The 20,406-nt window shown below is 53.0% G+C and overlaps 1 protein-coding gene across 5 annotated transcripts in view; it reads right to left on the bottom strand.

Moving 5' to 3' along the window:
- Positions 1-4,128: 4,128 nt before the first annotated feature.
- TBC1D2 (TBC1 domain family member 2) overlaps positions 4,129-20,406 on the bottom strand; it is a 56,000-nt gene continuing 39,722 nt past the window's right edge. For 3 of the 5 annotated variants that reach the window (XM_033238006.1, XM_033238003.1, XM_033238005.1), the window contains 7 exons: positions 18,242-18,352; positions 15,800-15,987; positions 14,073-14,549; positions 8,694-8,814; positions 6,868-7,053; positions 5,662-5,783; positions 4,129-4,687 (listed from right to left, as the gene is read on the bottom strand). In XM_033238006.1, the coding sequence (XP_033093897.1) occupies positions 4,480-4,687; positions 5,662-5,783; positions 6,868-7,053; positions 8,694-8,814; positions 14,073-14,549; positions 15,800-15,987; positions 18,242-18,352 (1,413 nt within the window). In that variant the 3' untranslated portion in view covers positions 4,129-4,479. Of the gene's footprint in view, positions 4,688-4,711; positions 5,220-5,533; positions 5,784-6,867; positions 7,054-8,693; positions 8,815-14,072; positions 14,550-15,799; positions 15,988-18,241; positions 18,353-20,406 lie in introns of those variants that run through there. The other 2 variants (XM_033238004.1, XR_004443653.1) reach the window with 2 other exon arrangements.

Raw genomic sequence — 20,406 nt, 5'->3', positions numbered from 1 at the left:
CCCCTAGCTAGAAAACCACATAGCACGTCTGGTTCCAAAGTTGGGCCCATCTGCTGGCACCTTCTATTAGGCCTTAGTGTGGATTGGGATGGGCCAGGAAACCTCCCTCTTCCTCCTTCCCAGTGCACCCACATGGCTGGCTTTTTTTTTTTTTTTTTTTTTTTTTTTTTTTATTGGAGACGGAGTCTCACTCTGTTGCCCAGCCTGGAGAGCAGTGGCATGATCTCAGCTCACTGCAAGCTCCGCCTCCCGGGTTCACGCCATTCTCCTGCCTCAGACTCCTGAGTAGCTGGGACTACAGGCGCCCGCCACCACGCCCGGCTAATTTTTTGTATTTTTAGTAGAGACGGGGTTTCACTGTGTTAGCCAGGATGGTCTCGATCTCCTGACCTCGTGATCCGCCTGCCTTAGCCTCCCAAAGTGCTGGGATTACAGGCATGAGCCACCGCACCCAATGGCCGGCTTTGTTAATCTTCCATGTGTAGGTAAACATCTTGTGCAGGACCAGAACATACGTGTGTGTGGTGGGGGTGGGGGACAAGTTCTCCATCTATATGCCCCACATGGAACTTTCTGTATGATATGGCCCCATGTCCATGAGGGAGGGGGTTGAGAAAGAATGAGGAGACAGTGCCTGGGGGCTGGGGGGTGTCTGTGTTTGGAGGATAGCAGCCTTGAACACGGGCAATCTCTGGAAGTGAGTGAGTACCTCTTCTGTTGGGGGATGTTGGGAGGGGGGCCTTCCACCTCCTTTGACCCAGTCCCTTTATTCTTAGGGATGTTGCCCCAGGGAGGTTTCCTGGGTTACTCCCTTTTCCTCTCCTATAGAGCAGGTCAGCCCACAGCTTGCTGGAGGCCTAAGGCCTGGGGAAGGCATGCTTTGAGCTTGAGGTCCTGTCCCCTAGGGTGGGAAGGTGGGGCTGAGAGGGATCAGATCCTCCAGCCCTGGAAGGCAGCAGCCCTGGGGGAAGGGGATGACAGCTGTGGTGCGGGCCAGGAACCTGACACCAGGAGTGGGCCTCAAACACCCTCCAGAAAGAGCAGGGAAGGGCGGGCAGGAGCCCCAGGGGCAGTAGCAGCAGGCACAGGTGCTTTAGGGTGGGCCCACTGGTCCCTGCTCAGCCTCCCTGCCATGTGGGTATCACGCTTCCCTTGTTGTCTCTGATGAAGGGGAGAAATAGTGTTACAATCCCAGCTTGAGGCAACCATGAGGAAATTCTTCCTCTAGTTTTCCTTGGCCTAGAACTGTCTTCTGAGGGTATAACCCAGGAGGCCACAGGCCAAGCATGCCCCTTCCCTGGGTCCTTGGGGAAGGTGTTCTAGGTTCCAGAGGTGGGGTAAACCAGGGGGAGTCCTCCCTGGCTTTGCAGTAAGGGCTCTAGGCTGGAGCACAGCTCCACCGGTGGCTGTGTCACTTTGGATAGGTTAGCTAACGTCTCTGAGCCCTGTCTACTCATTGGTAACCTGAGCTTGGCCTGGGTGAGTTGACGCTGTAGGACAGGCAGTTCTCAATCCCAGCTCTCTGTCAGGGCCTGAGGGGGCAGTTAGTCCTCACTGTCCTGTGTCCCCAACCCTTCTGTGTATGAGAATGCCTGGGCCCCACCACAGGCTCCAGGCATAGGAACCTAGCACCAACATTTTTAAAAAGTTACTCAGGTGATGTGTGTGTGTGTGTGTGTGTGTGTGACAGAATTTTACTCCTATTGCCCAAGCTGGAGTGCAGTGGCACGATCTCGGCTCACCACAACCGCCGCCTCCCAGGTTCAAGCATTCTCCTGCCTCAGCCTCCCAACTAGCTGGGATTACAGGTGCCCACCACCACGCCCGGCTCATTTTTTATATTTTTAGTAGAGACAGGGTTTCACCATGTTGGCTAGGCTGGGCTTGAACTCCTGGCCTCAAGTGATCCACATGCCTTGGCCTCACAAAGTGCTGGGATTACAAGCGTGAGCCATGGTGACTGCTACTCAGGTGATTCTAAGGTGCAGCCAGGTAGGAGCCAGAGGTTCCATAGTGTTGGGTCAAATGCAAAGTACCACCCACCCCTCTCCCCAGGAGGGCAGGGAAAGAGCATAGCACCCAGCTCTGAGCAGAGCTTCTCCTCTGCCTGGGGTTGGGGGGATGTGAGGAGATGGAGGCGAGAGGAAGAGAAGCGGAGAGGAGGAAGAGACGGAAGAAGAAAAGGGGGGAAGAGGGGAGAAAGGAGGAAGAAGGGAAGGAGAGGAGAATGGGGAAGGAGGAAAAGGGGGATGAGGGAGGAAGGAGGGGGAAGGAAGGGGAGGAAGGAGGGGGAAGGAAAGAGGGAAGGAAGAGGCGGAGGAGGGGCAGGGAAGGGGAGGGAAAAAGGTAGAGGTGGGCTGCCATTTATCCAGTAGCCCCTTGCCCATGGTCTGATTCTTTTTGGATTGCTGTTGCTGAAGAGGGAATGTGAATTCCAAGGCTAAAGGCAGAGGGACCCCCTGGGCCGGAGCTCCCCAGCAGCTGGGGCTTTGCAGGCCTCAGGGCCCCACAGGTGGGGTTTCCTTCCTAAGAGGGCTGCTCAGCCCCGGCGTGGTGACTCATGCTTGTAATCCCTGCACTTGGGGAGGCTGAGGTGGGAAGATCACGAGGTCAGGAAACTGAGACCATCTTGGCTAACACGGTGAAACCCTGTCTCTACTAAAAATACAAAAATTAGCTGGGCGTGGGGGCGCATGCCTGTAATCCCAGCTACTCGGGAGGCTGAGGCAGGAGAATCGCTTGAACCACGGAGGCGGAGGTTGCAGTGAGCTGAGATTGCACCACTGCACTCCAGCCTGGTGGCAGAGGGAGGCTCGGTCTCAAAAAAAAAAAAAAAAATTGGGCTGCTTGTTCCTGTCGGTGGCACTTTCCTCTGTGCCAGGCTCCAGGCTCTGCACCGGTTTACCTGCTTTAGCCCTCCTAGGAGCCTCATGGGGCTGGACCTCTCATTATCCCGATGACCAACCTAGGGGCACAGTATCCAGCCTCTGCAGGGTGCAGCTGGGCCCCTCGGCCGCCCTCAAGCCACCAGCACACTTCATCAACAGTTTGGTGGTGAAAGGGCCTCAGCAGATAAAAGAAGTTGAGCAAGAATGAGAAAGGCAGTCAAGCCACAGTGCAGGGTATTCACAGAAAAGCGGGCCCTCGGGCCAGCCAGGAGCCCACGTGGACAGGGAGGAGAGGAACCCTGAGCGTCTCCTCCCGGAGGCTGCACAGGCGGTGCAGTGTAGGGAACTGGGATCCTGGTGCACCACCCCTCAAATTCACACCTGTGGGTGACAGTGGGGCTAGGGACCAGCCAGGGCCACCACGGGGCCTGTCCATGGTCCCCAGTGATGGGGAAAGCTTCCTCCCCAGCCCAGATGGGAGCCTCAGATCAGAGCCAGGAGGTCCCAGGGCAGCGTCCCCTAATCCTGGGTGGTTTTCCAGAGAGGAGGCTTCCTTGTGAGAACCCCCCACGCACAGTCCTTCATACCAAACACAGTCAACTCAAGGCTAGGCCAGCACAGACAGAGGTTTTGCTGAGAAATGAGTTGCCAAAGTCACTGGTATGGCCTTGACCCCCTGCCTCAGGTGGGGACAGACTGAAGCCTCTATTTGCTGAGGAGGGACCTGGAAGAGCCTGACCCTGCACTGGGGCCACAGTGGGTGCTGTGACGAGCCAGCCCTGGCTTGCGCTGCAGCAGTCTCCACTTGCCACCTTCTCCTACCCTCCCAACTACCCATTTTTCAGAGGAGAGGTGACCCTCCATGCCCTAGCCTGTGAAGTGGGCAGTGGGAGGTCCCAAGTGGGGCACTTGACCCAGGGCTCTCTGCCCAACCCCCACATCAAGTTCCTGGTGGTACAGCACAGGGGGTTTCCCTGGGATCCCCCCAAAATGGACTGTGAGCAGAAAAGAGGAAACAGGCTTCAGTACACGGAGAGCATCCTGGATGCAGACCCAGGCAGCACTGAAAAGAAGCTGCTACCCAGAAAGACAAAACCCTAACATCTCAGGGAAGCAGGCAGGGGCTGGCCCTACAGATGCTCACAGAAATAGCAGCCAGAGATGCCCTAGGCTGGAAGGCTGGTGGTGGCACACCCTGGCACCGTGGGCCCATCCAGGAACAATTGGTAACTGAGAACTGTTTAAGTCCCAAAGCTTATGAATGATTTCCACCATTTACATTGTTTCATATTGATATAACCTAGAGAATGTTCCAGGTTACCCTATAGAGGCAGTGCTCTTGCTTGTTTACATGCCAAAGTGCTCGTGGAAGAGGTGACCAAAGGGTGGCACCCCGGTAAGTGCATGCCTATGAAGAAGTAGCCCAACCAATGGCTTTGCAGCACACAATGTGCCAGTGGGGAAACTGAGGGCCAGAGAGGGGAAGGGACATGTCCAGGGTCACATGGTGATGGGACATCCAGGGCTGGGCCACTGGTCCGTGCCCAACCTCCACGGGTGAGGAAGGCTTTGGGGAGGGGAGGTGGCCAAGTCAGGCCTCCCCCTCCACCTCGTCCTCGCTGGCGCAGCCCTCGGACACGGCTCTGCGCTGGGATGTCCGCCTCTCCATGTACTCGGCCTTAAGCTGCTCCAGCTCCCGCAGCTCAGCCTCCAGTCGCTCCCGGTGGACCATGCGCAGCTGCTGCAGCTGTTTCATGCGGAACGGGTTCATGTCGTTGAAGGCGATGTTCATCAGCTTCCTGGGAGGAGGGCACAATCAGTCCAGAGCACGTCACCCCACCTGGCTGGCATTTACCAGGCTCTCCCAGACAGACATCCCCGCATTCCTTCTGCCCTTGTGGCTGAGCCCTGGCCCCTGCCCTCAGGAGGAAACAATGAATAAGATGATTTCCACCCAGAGATATGTACTGAGGCAGGAGGAAGATCAGAAGAAAGACACCTAACCCAGCAGGGAAGGGCTGGTCTTGGAGGGCTTCTTGGAGGAGGTGACATGTGAGCTGAGTTTTAAAGAATGAATAAAAGGTGACCAGGCAAAGAAGATAGTAGTGGTGGAAGTGGCAAGGAGGCATTCTAAGTAGAAGAAACTGTAAGGGCAAAAGCCTGGAAGTGGGGTTGTCCTAGGAACTCGTATAATTCTGTTTTCCAGGAACACTGGCCGTGGATGTTCAGGGTAGGGGAAGGTGGGCAAAAAATGAAACTCCATGGAGGCCTCAAATGCCATGTATTAAGGGGGCAGACAGATCACTCAGACAGTCAGACTTCCCCGAAGATTTCTTTTTTTTTTTTTTTTTTGAGACGGAGTCTCGCTCTGTCGCCCACGCTGGAGTGCAGTGGCTGGATCTCAGCTCATTGCAAGCTCCGCCTCCCGGGTTCACGCCATTCTCCTGCCTCAGCCTCCCGAGTAGCTGGGACTACAGGCGCCCGCCACCTCGCCCGGCTAGTTTTTTTGTATTTTTTAGTAGAGACGGGGTTTCACCATGTTAGTCAGGATGGTCTCGATCTCCTGACCTCGTGATTCGCCCGTCTCGGCCTCCCAAAGTGCTGGGATTACAGGCTTGAGCCACCGCGCCCGGCCTCCCGAAGATTTCTAAGCTATTAATAGGAGCATCAGCATCACTTACCAATCTCTACTTGCAAACATCAGCCTCCCCTCTGCTATGTGTCCTGGGGGTAGGTGAGTGGTGGGAGTGGCAGGGGGGTGGGGGGTCCTCACCGGCTGTTGGAGATGGTCTTGGTGAAGAAGCGCAGGTACTGGTAGATTTCTAGGCCATTGTGTAGCCTCAAGATCTCCTTCTCATTGTACTTGAAAACGGCCAAGGCATAGCGAAACACCACCTGGGGGTAGAGTGGGGGCTTAGGTGGGGCATGGGAGGCCAGGCAGGCCATCCCTGGAGGGAGGGAACCTGGTAGACCCAGGCAGTATGGAAGACCCTGGACTGGCTGCAGAAGTTGAGGCCTGGAGGCACAATGCGCGGGGGAGGGCTCCAGAGGGCTGGGGGAGACTGAATACCCCCACGGGGCGCACAGCTTGAAATCTGGGGATTTGGACAGAGTCCTGGCTCTAGCCTGTCTTGTCCCATGACTGTGGGTGAGGCATGCCCCTGTGGAACCTCATGGAGTTAATCTGTATCTTTACGTGGAGCTTTGGCAGGAACCAAACAAAACAACAGGCCAGACGCGGTGGTTCACGCCAGTCATCCCAGCACTTTGGGAGGCCAAGTCGGGCAGATCACCTGAGGTCAGGAGTTCGAGAGCAGCCTGGCCAACATGATGAAACCCTGTCTCTACTAAAAATACAAAAATTAGCCAGGATTGGTGGTGTATGCCTATAATCCCAGGTACTCCGGAGGTTGAGGCAGGAGAATTGCTTGAACCTGGGAGGCGGAAGTTGCAGTGAGTGGAGATCACGCCACTGCACTACAGCCTAGGCGACAGAGCAAGGCTCCTTCTCAAAAAAAAAAAAAAAAAAAAAATCTCTGGGTGCTTTGTAAACTGAGGTGTAAACTAGGGCTGAGGTGGGGGACCTGCCCAGGGTCTCCGGGCAAGGTCAGGACAGAGCTGGGTCCAGACCTGAGCTCCGGTCTCTTAATCCAAGGCTTAGTCCAAACAGGAGGAAGAAAAGGAGGCCTCAGGTGACTGGGGGGCAAGGACAGCATAGGGATGTGTCTCTCTGACCATGCTCACACCTCCTCTCCACGGAAAGGAAATCCCCCAACTTTAGGATATATCTTCAGAGGCAGAACCACTACTTCTTCTCATACATGCAAAGCACTTTACAGTTGACAAAGCCATGCTCTCAGGAGACATTCTCAACAGCCCTGACAAGTAAGCATTGTCTTCCCATTCTCCAGGGGCAGAGTCAAGACCCAGATGGGTGAAGGAACTTGCTCAGGGGCCCCATCCCCTGGCAGCACCCTACCTTGGTCCCTTCGTACAGGAAGGCATCCCAGACCCGAAGGAGGATGTTGCTAATGAGACTGTCTGCAAAGACCACGAGGAACCAGTTGAAGGTGATGAGGGAGAGATCCACGTGGTGCTGCCCCAGGTGGGCCATCAGCCTGGGCAGCTTCTCCGAGAGCAGGTCCTGGAGCACCCGCTGGTCCACCTGGAAGCCAGCGAGAGAGCCTGTCATCCGCAGCCCGAGGATAAGGCTGCCTCCCTCCCTGCCCAGCCTTCCTACCCAGTCAGTCCACACACAGTCCTGAAGCTGCTCTGGGCAGGTTCTTTCCTGCTCCTCAGGGAGCCAGAGCCCAATATAGCTGGGAGTCAGATACAGCATCATATCACTCCACTGCTCCTGACATAGGCCAGAGTCCTCTGGACCAGGGCACTGGGCTCTGCAGTGGAGCCGTGTGGGTTGGCACGTTCTCAGCTCCCTCACCCATCTGAATCCCTTGAGCCAAGCAGGAGCTCAGGGGCCAGCTGATCCTCCTGGCAGTTCAGAGACACTGGTCTCATGCCCACAGGCCTTGGCAAAATGGAAACTTTGTCTTTAGGCTTATATCAGCGGACATCCACAGCCCCTTCTCTATACCCAATTTGTGCCTGACACCTAAGATGCTAGGCGGATGTCTGGTCCAGGGACAGGTGTGTGTGTGGGAAGGCATAATGTCCTGCCTCGCCAGACACCAGGGAATCTTCTCAAAGCAGGGTGCTCCTGGCGACAGTGGCCAGTGACCTCTCCTTGTGGCCACTGTCATGCCTCTGTCCTTGTTTCACTGGGTGGGTTAACCACTGTCAGCACTGGCTCCTTCCCTGGCTCCAAGACATGGTTCTTTCGTGGTTTTCCTCCTCCCTCTGTGATGACCCCATTTTAGTTTCCCCTTGCTCTTCCTTCCTGGAACTGCTGGTTGCTCAGTCCTCTCCCCTCATTTACATCCTCTTCCAGGCATTAGCGTCAGCTGTGGCAAATAGCCAGTAGCTCCCATCCTCCCTCATCCAGAACCTTGGGTCATCTACGGAGGCCAAGTGTCCAGTTCAAAACCTAAGGTAACTCCCTGAGTCTGAGATGCCATTGACCTACTGAAGGATTTATGGATGAACTGATACAATGCCAGAAATTTACTTTGAGATAAAGCAGGAGGAGCGGATGGGAGTTCAGAAGAAATAACACTGGCTCCCTGGGTTGATAACTGAAGCCAGGTGATGGACATATGGAGGTTAATTATACTATTCCCTCTATTGTTTTGAATGTGGGAAATTTTTCATAATAAAATATGAATAAAAGTGTCATAGAACACACATCAATTTCAGAGATGTTAAGATGTAAAAATTAAATACGTACATTTCCTAGCCTGCCTTGCAACTAGGACAGCCATGAAATAGTTCTGACCAGTAAACTGGTCAAGTAGAAGTTGCTGGGTCAGGGAGCCAGCTCCTGGTGTTCACCTTCTGCTTCTCCTGGCCTAGGCCATGGCCACAGTGCTGGAGGCGATGCAGCCATTTTGTGACCAGGAGGTGATGGGTGTGAGGATGAAGGCCACATACCAAGATGGCAGAGCAGGGAGCTAGGAGCCTGAACCCTGTGGTTCTGCCTGGTCATTCACTATCTGAGAAAAATAATCCGCCATTGAAGCTGTTGTTAGGTTGGGCTTCTCTTCCATGCAGCCAAATGCACTCCCACAGTGCAGAGGGAGAAAAGGAAGCCTGACAGATTCCCAACTTTCCTAAGAGCCACAGGCTTCTAGGAACAGCTCTGGGGCACTGCCCTGCATGGCTGCCAAGTCCCCTTCCTGCTCCACTCACCTGGGATGCCGTCAGTGTGTTGGAGTAGTAATCAGTGGGCATGATGGTCTCCACAATGGCCACCAGGCACCAGAAGGCACTCTCCTCTTCCTCTAGGACCAGCAGAGCGATGGCCGCCAGCCTGGAGTGGTAGAAAAGGAGGCCTGGATTGATTACAGAAGTCGTGGCCCTGCCAGGCAGCACGTGGCAGAGGTGGCTTCCTGGGTTCCAGGGGGAAAGTCCTTCCATGTGAGCACCAGTGCAACCTCACTCCCTAACCAGATTGGTGCTCCTGGCACCTGGGTTCGGGGGAGGATGACTGGCGTTTTCCAGAACAATGGGGATCGCTTCAGAGCAGGGGCTCTGGAGTCAGGCTGCTTGGGTAAATCCTGATCTTGCGGCTTCCTGGGTGACCTGGGACAAGTTACGGAACCCTTCTAAGCCTCAGTCTCATAATATTCACAGGACTGTTTTGAGGATGAACAGAGCTCATTCAGTGCCCCACACGGTGCCTGCCACACAGTGAGCTCCTTATATATGTGAGCTATCTGCACCTTAATGTTCACAGGCTTTGAGACCTCGGCAAGCACACTAACCTCTGGACCTTGGTTTCATGATCTGAGATTAGATATTTATTGTTAGCGAGATTAACCATATCTATCCCCCCAGGGCCATGAGGCGTCTTGAGACAGACCTACCGTGCCTCGCTCACTGCCTGGCATTTACCAGGTGCTCAATGCACATAACTTTTTTTCTCCTTTATTTCCCCTGCCCACCAAGTTAGCATAAGGCTCTAATGAAATCATGGGTAAGAAACAAACAAAAACCCACAGGGCTGAGCAGGGAAGTCCTCCTGGGATAAGCACTGTTTTCTCTACTTCTCCCATCTTCCCTGGCAGCTCCCATCCCGGGCCAGTCCAAGAAGACATTTTCCAAAAAGTGTCTTTCCAGGGACTACTGGTCTCCCAAGATGCAAGGTGAACACAAGGCTCTATATTCAAAGATATCTGGGGAATGCTGCACATTCTAGCTCCTGAGAGGCTTATGATGCACACAGTCTTAGTAAAGCCTCTGAGAAGTCCTGTGGTAACAAAATCCTGTGTGGCTGATTCTAACCCAGCGTCACCCAGGGGGTCCACAGAACCCCTGTTGTCCATTGCACCCACGGGGCTGAGTAGAACGAATGTTCCTCAGAGGACCCTGGGGAGATGTTGCTTTAGAAAGCCTCTGACTCTATGGTCATAACGAGCATTTAAGGAACATATTCCGTCATCCATATACGCATGCTTCTTTGGGTTCTCTCTAGATTAGATCATGACCTCCACCTTCTTTTGAGGCTCACAACTCTTAGAAACATGGTTGAATCTCAAAACAAAAAAGAAATATCCCTTCTCTTTCCCCAGTAGAGTGGGAAGGAATTTCTCCCAACTATAGTTCAAATATTTGTACAAAACCTTCCTGAGTTGAAGCTGAGGGGATGAAGAGAACATTCACAGGTCTCCTGGGAAATAGGAGGCTCTGTTCTCTCAGAGCTGGTCTGGAGTGACCTTCACAGGTCACTGAGTTCAAGGATAGCAAATGTGGCATACACTGGCCTCTATTCTCTTTGTCTGTGCCCAGGGCAGACATAACTAACTGATCATGGCAGCATTCCCTTTGCCTAAGCCCATGGTAGACATAAGTAATTGATCACAGTACTCTTTCCCACTGAGTCTGAAGGCTGCCTCAGAAACTCTCCTCAGAAACAAGGCTCCAGGCAGCTGCTTCCTACTGGCCGTTTCTGGTCTAGACAAACTCCTTATTGCAGTGGTTGAAAAACCAAGACCCAGAAAGCAGAAGTTACCTGCTTAACATTATACAGTCAGTTGGCGGCAGAGTGGAAATAGAACCCAGGGCTCCCAAAGTCTAGCCCAGTGCTCTCTCCACTCTATCCCACCCTGTTCCCCCGAGCCTCAGGATGGCCTCAGTCTAGGGGTTAGCTGCCAGCATTGCTTTAGACTTCAGCACATGTTAAAAAGTCAGTTATCTGAGGCTGGTGGCTAGGATTTACTAACTGCTCAGGGTTATGGCTGAATTCGAACCTAAGGGCATTCAGGGCCCAGGTAGGCTTGTAAAGAAAGGAGTGTGTTGATGGGGGAAAAACAAACTACTTTTAAAGCACTGTACTTATTATCACAGGGAAATGGGTTTAAAACATTTGCTCTAAATTAGCATTAGCTTATCAAGGTGGTCTCCATCACTATCTAAACAAGCTGGATTTGTTGCTTTAGAGGCAGGGTCTGTCATCTTGAGACATCAAACATGCAGTTCTTTTTCTTTTCCTTTCTTTTTTTGAGATGGAGACTCACTCTGTCGCCCAGGCTGGAGTCCAGCTGCATGATCATAGCTCACTGCAACCTCTGCCTCCTTACCACCACAGCCTCCCAAGTAGCTAGAACTACAGGCATGTGCCACCACGCCTGGCTAGATTTTTTTTTTTTTTTTTTTTTTTGACAGGGCTTTGCCCTGTGGCCCAGGCTGTCTCAAACTCCTGGGCTCAAGGGATCCACCCACCTCAGCCTCTCAAAGTGCTAGAATTAGAGGCGTGAGCCACAGCGCCCGGCCCACACATGCAGTTCTAACGGCTACCACTAGATGGAAAAGAAGACATGTGTCAGGGACCTACAGGCTTGGGCTTAGAGCCTTCAAACGAATACATCGCACATGCCACATTTGAACAGGCTTTCTATTATGAAATGGAGTCTTGCTCTATCGCCAGGCTGGAGTGCAGTGGTGCGATCTCAGCTCACTGCAACCTCTGCCTCCCTGGTTCAAGTGATTCCCCTGCCTCAGCCTCCTGAGTAGCTGGGACTACAGGCACCCGCCACCACGCCCAGCTATTTGTTCTATTTTTAGTAGAGACGAGGTTTCACCATGTTGGCCAGAATGGTCTCAATCTTTTGACCTCATGATCCGCTCACCTCAGCCTCCCAAAGTTCTGAGATTACAGGCATGAGCCACTGCGCCTGGCCTATTATGTTTACATGAACACCAATTATCTGCACTTGCATATCAAATTTAAGTAAAAATACCATTCAGAGAAAGATATTTTAGAAAACCCGTCTGGGGACCTTCTGCCTCTCTTGGTCTCAGTTGTCCCTTCTGCACCCCTCTGTGGCCTGTGTGCTGCCTCCTTCTACACAGGGAGAAGGTTCTCGCCTTCTATGAGGCTTATCTCAAGTGCCCCTCCTGCTATAGGATTTTTCTCTGCCCCTTCAGCACAGGTTGAACTTCAAAAGCAGGTCTCAAGAAGGTTACATCTACAGAAGAGAAAGATTTCTGTGGGGCCTCAGCACAGCCTCTGACTACTGCTATTTGGAGACAGGGCAGGCTGTAGAAAGGACTGGGTTTGCGGGCTGGGGGCAGCCAGGGCCCAGGGTAAGCAGGTGGCTGGGCTAGCATTTGTGGTGAGGCAATGGGCGGGTTCCTCAGCCTCTCAGACCCTCTCATGTTTCATCTGGGCATGGCACCAGTGAAGGTTTCTGTGAGGATTAAACGCCATCAGGTGTTGAACACCTGGCATCCAAGAGGTTCCCATTATGCATTACTTCCTACCTGGCCTTTGTGTGAAATGCAAAAATTATTATTTATTCTGATCTCATCGTTTCCAGCTCCCTTCACAGCTATTCTTACAAGAGGCTTTGCAGGTTTTGTTTCTCCTGGACTTTAACATGTTCAAACAAATGAGAAGTACAGGGACTTTTGTCAGACTGTTGAATGAACGAAATTTCTACAGACCTGACTTGTGGCAGGCATTTAGCGTGGCATGAAATCTGAACATATTTTCCAAGGAGGCTTTGACTGAGAGGCATTACTGTTGGAGTTTAACTCTTAATTCTCAGGAATTGTACATATACATGCTCAATTGCACCCAATTTTAGGCTGGAAATAGAGTATGAAAAATATCTACCTTTGGAAACCACTCAAATTTGAGTAAGGACACTGAATGTTGATTCTGTGTTAAATAAATGTCACACACCACCTATTCTGAAAAAAGAGCAGTATGGCTTATGTAAATTTTGCTTAGGTATATGTGTGTTTAAAGTAAATGGAGTCAAAACTTGCTTTGGGAAAATATCTGCAACTATGCAGCTTCTACTGAAATAGCTGGGGCTGGAGTAGGGGGATGACAGTCCCTCACAGTCTTGGAGGGGAGACAGCCCTGTGAACCAGGTGACCTCATCCCCTATCCCCAGTCCCTCCCTCCATCCCCCACCAATTGGACCAGAAGTGGACATTATTCCTGACTGGGCCAATCAGATTCTTTCTTTGGGGAATTTAGGCCTGGAACACAAGGGGTGGGGTGGGAAGAGTCGCTGAAAGGCCCAAGACTCAGGGGCTGAGGTCTCCATTCTGACAGCCTTGATGGTCCCTAAATGTCCACAGAATGAACAGACAGAGGCTGGTCTGCTAAGAGAGAAGGAAACAGACACACATAATGAAGAGAGGCCAGAGGCCATGCAGCTGCAGAGGGCAGCAGAGCGGTACCTTGGTGCTATATGAGCTCAGGGGATGGCATCCCAGGACTGTGGCACGAAGGCTGCCCCCTGGGGTTATGCAGGGCCGTGGCCCTGCTGCAGAGAGCAGCTGCCTTGGCTTCCAATGACCATCCGGTCCTCAGCTCTGTTTTCTTTTCCTGGCTTCTGTGAAACCTCCTTGTAACATTTAGAAAGTCCCTTTTCCCAGGGTCTTCTGCGTGGGTTTCACTGAAAGCAAATGATTCCTGACCCAGAAAGTCCTGCCACGTGAGTGGGGCCATACCCTGTAGATTCCAGCAGGCCAAGATTTGAGATGCCATGTGAGTCGTACCTTCCCAAGCACAAATCAAAGGAGAGAGCAGGGACAAGGGGCCTGGAGCTCTGAGCTCTGGCCCATCTCTGTCTTAAACATGTCCTCTCACCAGCCTGTGTTGGGGAACCTGGGCTCATGTCTCCAGGTTCTTGGGAGGCTCCAAAGAGAGAGAGAGAGAGCAGTGCTCTAAAACAGCAGTCCCCAACCTTTTTGGCACTAGGGGCCAGTTTCGTGAAAGACAATTTTGCCATGGACTGGGGTGGGGGAGGGGTGGTTTTGAAACTGCTCCACCTCAGATCATCAGGCATTAGATTCTCATAAGGAACACGTAACCTAGATCCCTCACATGCAGAGTTCACAATAGGGTTCATGCTCCTGTGAGAATCTCATGCTGCCACTGATCTGACAGGAGGTGGAGCTCAGGTGGTAATGCTCTCTCGCCCACCGCTCACCTCCTGCTGTGTGGCCCTGTTAACAGGCCACAGATGGCTATCAGTCCATGGTCTGAGGGTTGGGGACCTGTGCTCCCAAAGGTAAAGGTCACACCTTCACTGGGCTTTGGTGGCTCACCTGTTCAGGCCTTGGCAGTAGCCGATGGTGGGGTTCTGCCAGGAGAAGGCCAGAAGCACCCGGCGGAGCTTGTCGGGGAAGCTGGAGGTGGGGCAGGTGAAGTGCTTGTTGTTGGGGAAGGTCCGGTTCAGGTCCAGCTCAATCTGGCGGGCAGCAGGGTGCTCGCGGGCCCGGCCCCGGGTCAGCAGTTCCTGGTAGCAGCCTGGAGTGTGCAGGTGCTGGACACGGCGGCGGACCAGCCACCTCCAGACACGAGGCCGGTGTTCACGGGGCACTCCTGCCCGCAGTAGCTGCTTGAGCTCAGCTGAGGGCACAAGCTCGCCCAGGGCAGCCCAGCGCTCCCGCAGCGGCCGATCCACAGCCTCGAGGCCCAGCAGGTGGTAGGAGCGCACCTCCAGTGCCTGGATCTTGGCCAGCAGCTTCAGGTCTTCGACCTCATAGTCGGGCACCGTCAGGAAGCCGTACTCATCATACTCACTGCCAGTGGAAGTCCATGTTAGCAACACCTTGCAGAGCCCTTCCCTAGCTAAGGGGTGGTGGGGACAGGGAGGCCCCCAGGCCGGGTTCCTGCCCTGCCTTCACTGAGGGTTAACCACACAGCAGGTCACTTCAGTTCTCCCAACCTCAGGTTGCGAATCTGTATAACGGGTATAGGAATCCCTGCTCTGCCACCTGAAGACCCAATGAGATCCTCTGTTATAAGATGCTGGCGGCCTAGATAATGCCTGGTACACAGTAAATGCTCAAGAGATATTTACTAATTCTATGCAAATATAAAGGACCCTCTTATTACTCCATGCAGCCTTAGGCCCAAGGAGTCCCGCACCGTGCATACACAACCCCACTTACCACAGCCAGTAAGCCCAGGGATGGACGGGGAACAGACGGCACCAATGACAGGCAGAGGTGGGAGAGCTGGAGACCCATTCCAGATGGCCTTTCATTTATTCAACTCACCTCCACTCTATGCCCTGCCTGCACAATCTCATTTAATCCTAATGATCCTGCAAAGCCGGTGTATTTGCCCAAATCTTATATCTTCTTTTCCTTCTTTCTTCCCTTCCCTTCCTCCCTTTCAATATATTGCCCAGGCTGGTCTCAAACTCCTGGCCTCAAGCAATCCACCCAGTTCAGCCTCCCAAAGTGCTGGGATTACAGGCGTGAGCCACTGTGTCCAGCTCTTTGCACACATCTTATGGAGGCCGAGTACAAGGCTCAGAAAGGTAAAGGGAATTGTCACACATTGAGAGAGCCAGGACTGGCTCCAAAGCTCGAGCTTCTGCCACTGGACTACTCAGCCTCCAGGGGCCTTCGAGCATAGCCACTCTCCTTTCTGTTGTGTTTAACCGCCCATGTCCACTGTGCGCAGCAAGGGCTTGGTGCAGAGGAGACGACCTGCTTGTCTCCCCTCCTCCCCTCCCTGACAGGCACATCTGGGAGACAGGCACATCTGGGAGGCAGCCACATTTGGGAGGCAGCCTGGAGAAACAGAAAGCACGGGGCTCTGGAGGCAGCCTGTGCCGCAAATGTACTCTAGGGCCGTGGCAGGGGGCTGCCTCCTCTGAGTGTGAACCATCTCAGCTGCAGCAGCACGCTCATGCATGTGAAGATCAGAGGAGGTAATGCTGTGCAGGACTTGCACATGGTTGGCAGGACCTGGCAGCAGGGAAACTGGGGAAGAGCTGCCAGCTCACATAGACCAGCCCTGCCTGGGCCGCCAGGCTCACCTGATGGGGCTCAGCTCAATGCTGTCAGATGAGGCCTCCCCGGCTTCCCACTGCAGCGCCTCCTGGACAAGGTGCCTCAGCAGCTCTGAGCACTTGCTGGTTTCTTCCCCCAGGGCCTCCTGCAGCCTTCTTAGCCCAGCCAGGTACTTGCTTTCCACCTGGCAGTTTCTGGCTTGGAGGTAGGCACACTGCAAACAGTGGTCAGGGCTGGTCAGGCTACCTGGTGGGACCTGGGCAGCCCCAGAAGCCTGAGGCCTGAACAGCTTTAGGCAGCACAGCCCTTCCAGCTCTCATCTGCCCCACTCCCGACTCCCAGACCTTCGTATAAGGGAAAGGAGATGGGCCCTGAGGCCAGTGGTTTTCAGCAAGGCAAGCAAGAGAGGACCAGGCCCAGGTTGGAGCTGGTTCAGAAGAAAGAGGAGAGGGGTGTGCAGAGACAGCACAAGCTCTTACACAGGTTACGGTCCCATCCTGGTTCAGTCACTGCTAGCTATGTGGCCTGTGGCAAGTTACTTAACCTTTCTGTGCCTTAACTTCTTCATCCATAAAATGAGGATCATACAGAGTCTGCCTCAGGATTTGGGTGAGGATCAGATGAGCGGATGTGTGTAAAGCCCTTCCCAGGGTGCCTGGCACAGAGCAAGCTCTGCAGGTGGTATGACTGAGCAGCTCCCAGGGGACAGACACTGCCCTTGTGCCTGCCCTCTGCTGCCGCCACCTAGGCTCTTTCTGTTCCTCCAACACACATCCCTCCCACTTCACAGCCCTCCTGCACCCTCTTCCCTTGCTTGGGACACTGCCCCCCAACCCCGCCTCGCCTTGAACTTTTGTGTTTCCATTTATACAAGCTGGGTGGTACTAGGCAAGTCAGGCAAGTTCCTTGTTTTCCATTTTTGTGAGATGGGGACAGTGAAAATCTGCTCATAGCACTGCCATGACCTCTGGACCACCCCGAATCCTATCTCATCCTGGGGTGGCAGCAAGGGAACAATTCTGCTGCACCCTTGCCGGGTTGCCATCTCCAAACACTTGCCGGGCACCAGCTCCAAGCCATCCTCTGTGCCTGTTCTTCTACCTATCCCACCTGATGCCCACCTCTGTCGCCTGGGCTGCTTCCTGAGTCCCGCCATTAACACCTGTTTCAGGGATTGCTTGCTTTTTTTTTTTCTAAGAGAGTCTTGCTCTGTCACCCAAGCTGGAGTGCAGTGGCACAATCTTGGCTCACTGCAACCTCTACTTCCTGGGTTCAAATGATTCTTGTGCCTTAGCCTCCCGAGTAGCTGGGATTACAGGTGTGTACCACCATGCACAGCTAATTTTTGTATTTTTGGTAGAGGCAGGGCTTTGCCATGTTGCCCAGGCTGGTCTTGAACTCTTGGGCCCAAGGATCCACCTGCCTCAGCCTCCCAAAGTGCTGGGATTCCAGGCCCGAGCCACCGCACCTGGCCCCTTCTCAGGGATTTCTGCTGCTGATTCCAAACAGTCTCCCCACTTCCAGGCTCACCTCCTCAAGCCCACCCTCCTGAGCAGTCACAGCAGTCTTCTCAGAACAGGAACAGAAGTCTGATTGAGGACTTCTCCACTCAGAATCCTTCAGCTCCCCAGTTTCCTTGGAGTAAACTCCAAACTCCTCACCTCCAGCCTCATGTCTCACTCTCCCCAGCCCTGCCCCCTGCCTCTCAGACCACACATCTTTACCATGCTGTCTCTTTTTCTGGAAGGTCCTTCTCCACTGCTTGCCTGGGTAACATTAACTCATCCTTAGAACCCAATTCAGAAGGTACCTTTGAATTGGACCCCCAAGAATCCCACAAGCCCAAGTGCATCTTTTTTTGGGGGGCGTGGCTGGGACGGAGTCTCGCTGTGTCACCCAGGCTGGAGTGCAGTGTCTCAATCTCGGCTCACTGCAAGCTCCACCTCCTGGGTTCACGCCATTCTCCTGCCTCAGCCTCCCGAGCAGCTGGGATTACAGGCACCCGCCACCTTGCCCGGCTAATTTTTTTTTTTTTTTTGTATTTTTAGTAGAGACGGGGTTTTACCGTGTTAGCCAGGATGGTCTTGATCTCCTGACCTCATGATCTGCTCGCCTTGGCCTCCCAAAGTGCTGGGATTACAGACGTGAGTCACTGTACCCGGTCCCAAGTGCATCTTGATTGTGTTACACTCCCTCACTAGTCTACACCCTCCTTGAGGGCAGGTACCAGCCTTATTGGTCTTGATGTCCCTACCCCATAGCTACCTAGTGAACGCCACTGAACAAATGACTCAATCACCAGACCACAGGGGTCTGGAGAAGAACCTGATATGGGCCCTGCTCACAAGGGGTCAGTTCAGAGGGAGAGCAGCAGACAGGAAATGAGGAGAGTGAGACGGGGTGGGCAGCATGGGGACCAGCAGAGGGGCTGGGGATGGAGATGGCAGGAACAGGGTCCCACCCCACACCTTCGTCAGGAGGGCCTTCTCCTTCTCAGCCACCTTTCTCCAGATCTTCGTGACCTGGTGGATCTCGGAGTTGAGGAAGTGGTTCTGGGTCCGGAAAGCTTCCATATCATCCTGGAGAAGAGAGCGAAGTATGTTATGAGTTGGACATAAACATCTCCCTGGTCCTGGGGAGTCACACCCTCAAATGAGCCCCCAAAGCTTCTTTTCTTTAGAAATTTCCAATAATGGCAACAAAAGAGGAAGTCTGAAAGAAAAAAAAAAAATTACTTATAGCCCCCTTCTGTATTCTCGATGTCAGCATGATGTGGTAAAGGGACCAATAGGTCTGAATGTAAGCCCTGGGTGATGTCCTGGCTGGAAGGCTTCAGGCAGGCCACTGAACCACTCTGACCCTCTGTTTCCTCATCTGTAAAAGGGGCAAATACCAACTAACCTACTGGGCAGTTGGGAGACTAAGTGAGATAATGTGTGATAACACTAACTACAGGGACCAAAACAAAGCAAGTGCTCCACTAGTGTTTGTTTTTAAAATCAACATATTTTATCATATATTTATAATCATATTGTAAAATTAACTCAGTGTCACTTTGAAAAACCTTTCAATGTTGCTACATAAGCTTCCCAATGATCATTTTCAACCTCCGGTGATGATTCTATTGGGTGAATTTACCAGAACTTACTCATAATCCTTTTCCTGTCATTTTTAAATTTGAGCCCGGGGTGTTTGCAGTTGGTTTTTGATTATGAATAATGCTGTGATGAACACCTCTGAGTTTGCCTTTTGTAAGTTGCCCATCCAGTGGAGGGAAGGAGCTCCCTGCTGCTGGGACATACAAGGAGAAGCTGGACAAGCACTGGGAAGGTTCAAGCTAGGACCTGAGCCTCAGAGAAGGATCAGCTATAGTAGTGGCTCTCAGTTCCGCTCGGATGGACAGTACGGCAGCTGTTCAGTCACCTAACACACGCTTAGAGCTATACCTCACAATTCCAGGGTATTTACTGGCTGAAACTCAGGCCCTTTCTCTCCCATTGTCGTATGGGCTGGAGGCGAATGCAAGCGATGCTGCGGCAGGGATGACTCCAACATGGCCTGATTGATTTGGAAATAAAGAACATCACACAGAGTTTGGGGCACTTCCTCATCAGGGTCACATGTGCACAGCCCACAGGTGGTCCCAGCCCTCCCTGTGTGAGCCTTCACTCCAGCCAAGATGATCGCCAAGGTCTTCCCAGCCTGGAAGCTCCGATGCATGCCCGGGGCTGATGCCCTCCGCCCAGACCCTGACACACTAGAAGGGCCTCTGCTCCCAGGGCAGGGAACGAATGCTCCCCGTTGATTTCATCATGTCATCCCGACTCACCGCTCCCCTGGGGCTCTCTGTGGTGCCCCAACCCCGGCCACCCCTGCTTTCATCTCTCTCACTGTGCCAAGGCTGAAAGGCTGTGCCTCCACTCAGTTTGCTCTCTTCCTTCTCCTGGCTGGACCCTGGCAGTTTCAACCCCTGGCACCACCCTCCTCCACCTATCCAATCCTGTCCCTGACCTAGATAAAAAAAAACAGCTTCACTGTCTTTCCAAAATGCTGCTGTGTGTGCCGGCCACTCTGCTGGCAAGTTTCTGCCTGCTTCTTCTCCACGGTCCCCATATCCTATCTTATGTGGCAAGAAGTGAAAATCTTGTTTGTGGTGCAGGGACCAGTCTCCTATGAGCATCAGGCCTTTCCAGGACCACTCTCTCTGGAGTGTAACACTTTAGTGTGTGGAGATATAGAAACTTATGAATACAGAGGCTGTGCAGGCTTCCTGCATCACTCCCTTCACCAACACCATGAGGCATATATTCTCTCACTTCATCCTCCCAGCAATCCTAGAAGGGATGTTCTTTTATTATTCCTATAACAGATGGGGCTTCAGAGGCTCTGAAAGGGTAGGTAACTTGCCTAAGGCACAGCCAGTATAAGGCAGATGTGACCAAACCCAGGTCTGTCTAATTCTCTTTGTTTGTCTTGCTTTGTCACCCAAGCTGGAGTGCAGTGGCGTGATCATAGCTCACGGCAGCCTCGACCTCCTGGGCTCAAGCAATCCTCCCACCTCAGCCTGTCAAGTAGCTGGGACTACAGGCACGTACCACCACGCCCAGCTAATTTTTTGATTTTGTAGAGATGA

The sequence above is a fragment of the Trachypithecus francoisi genome, unplaced genomic scaffold (genome assembly GCF_009764315.1).
Source record: "Trachypithecus francoisi isolate TF-2019V2 unplaced genomic scaffold, Tfra_2.0 Lachesis_group16, whole genome shotgun sequence".
Classification (NCBI taxonomy): Eukaryota; Metazoa; Chordata; class Mammalia; order Primates; family Cercopithecidae; genus Trachypithecus; species Trachypithecus francoisi.
The sequence above is the reverse complement of the archived record's forward strand: the minus strand, read 5'-3'. Positions and strand labels throughout refer to the sequence as shown.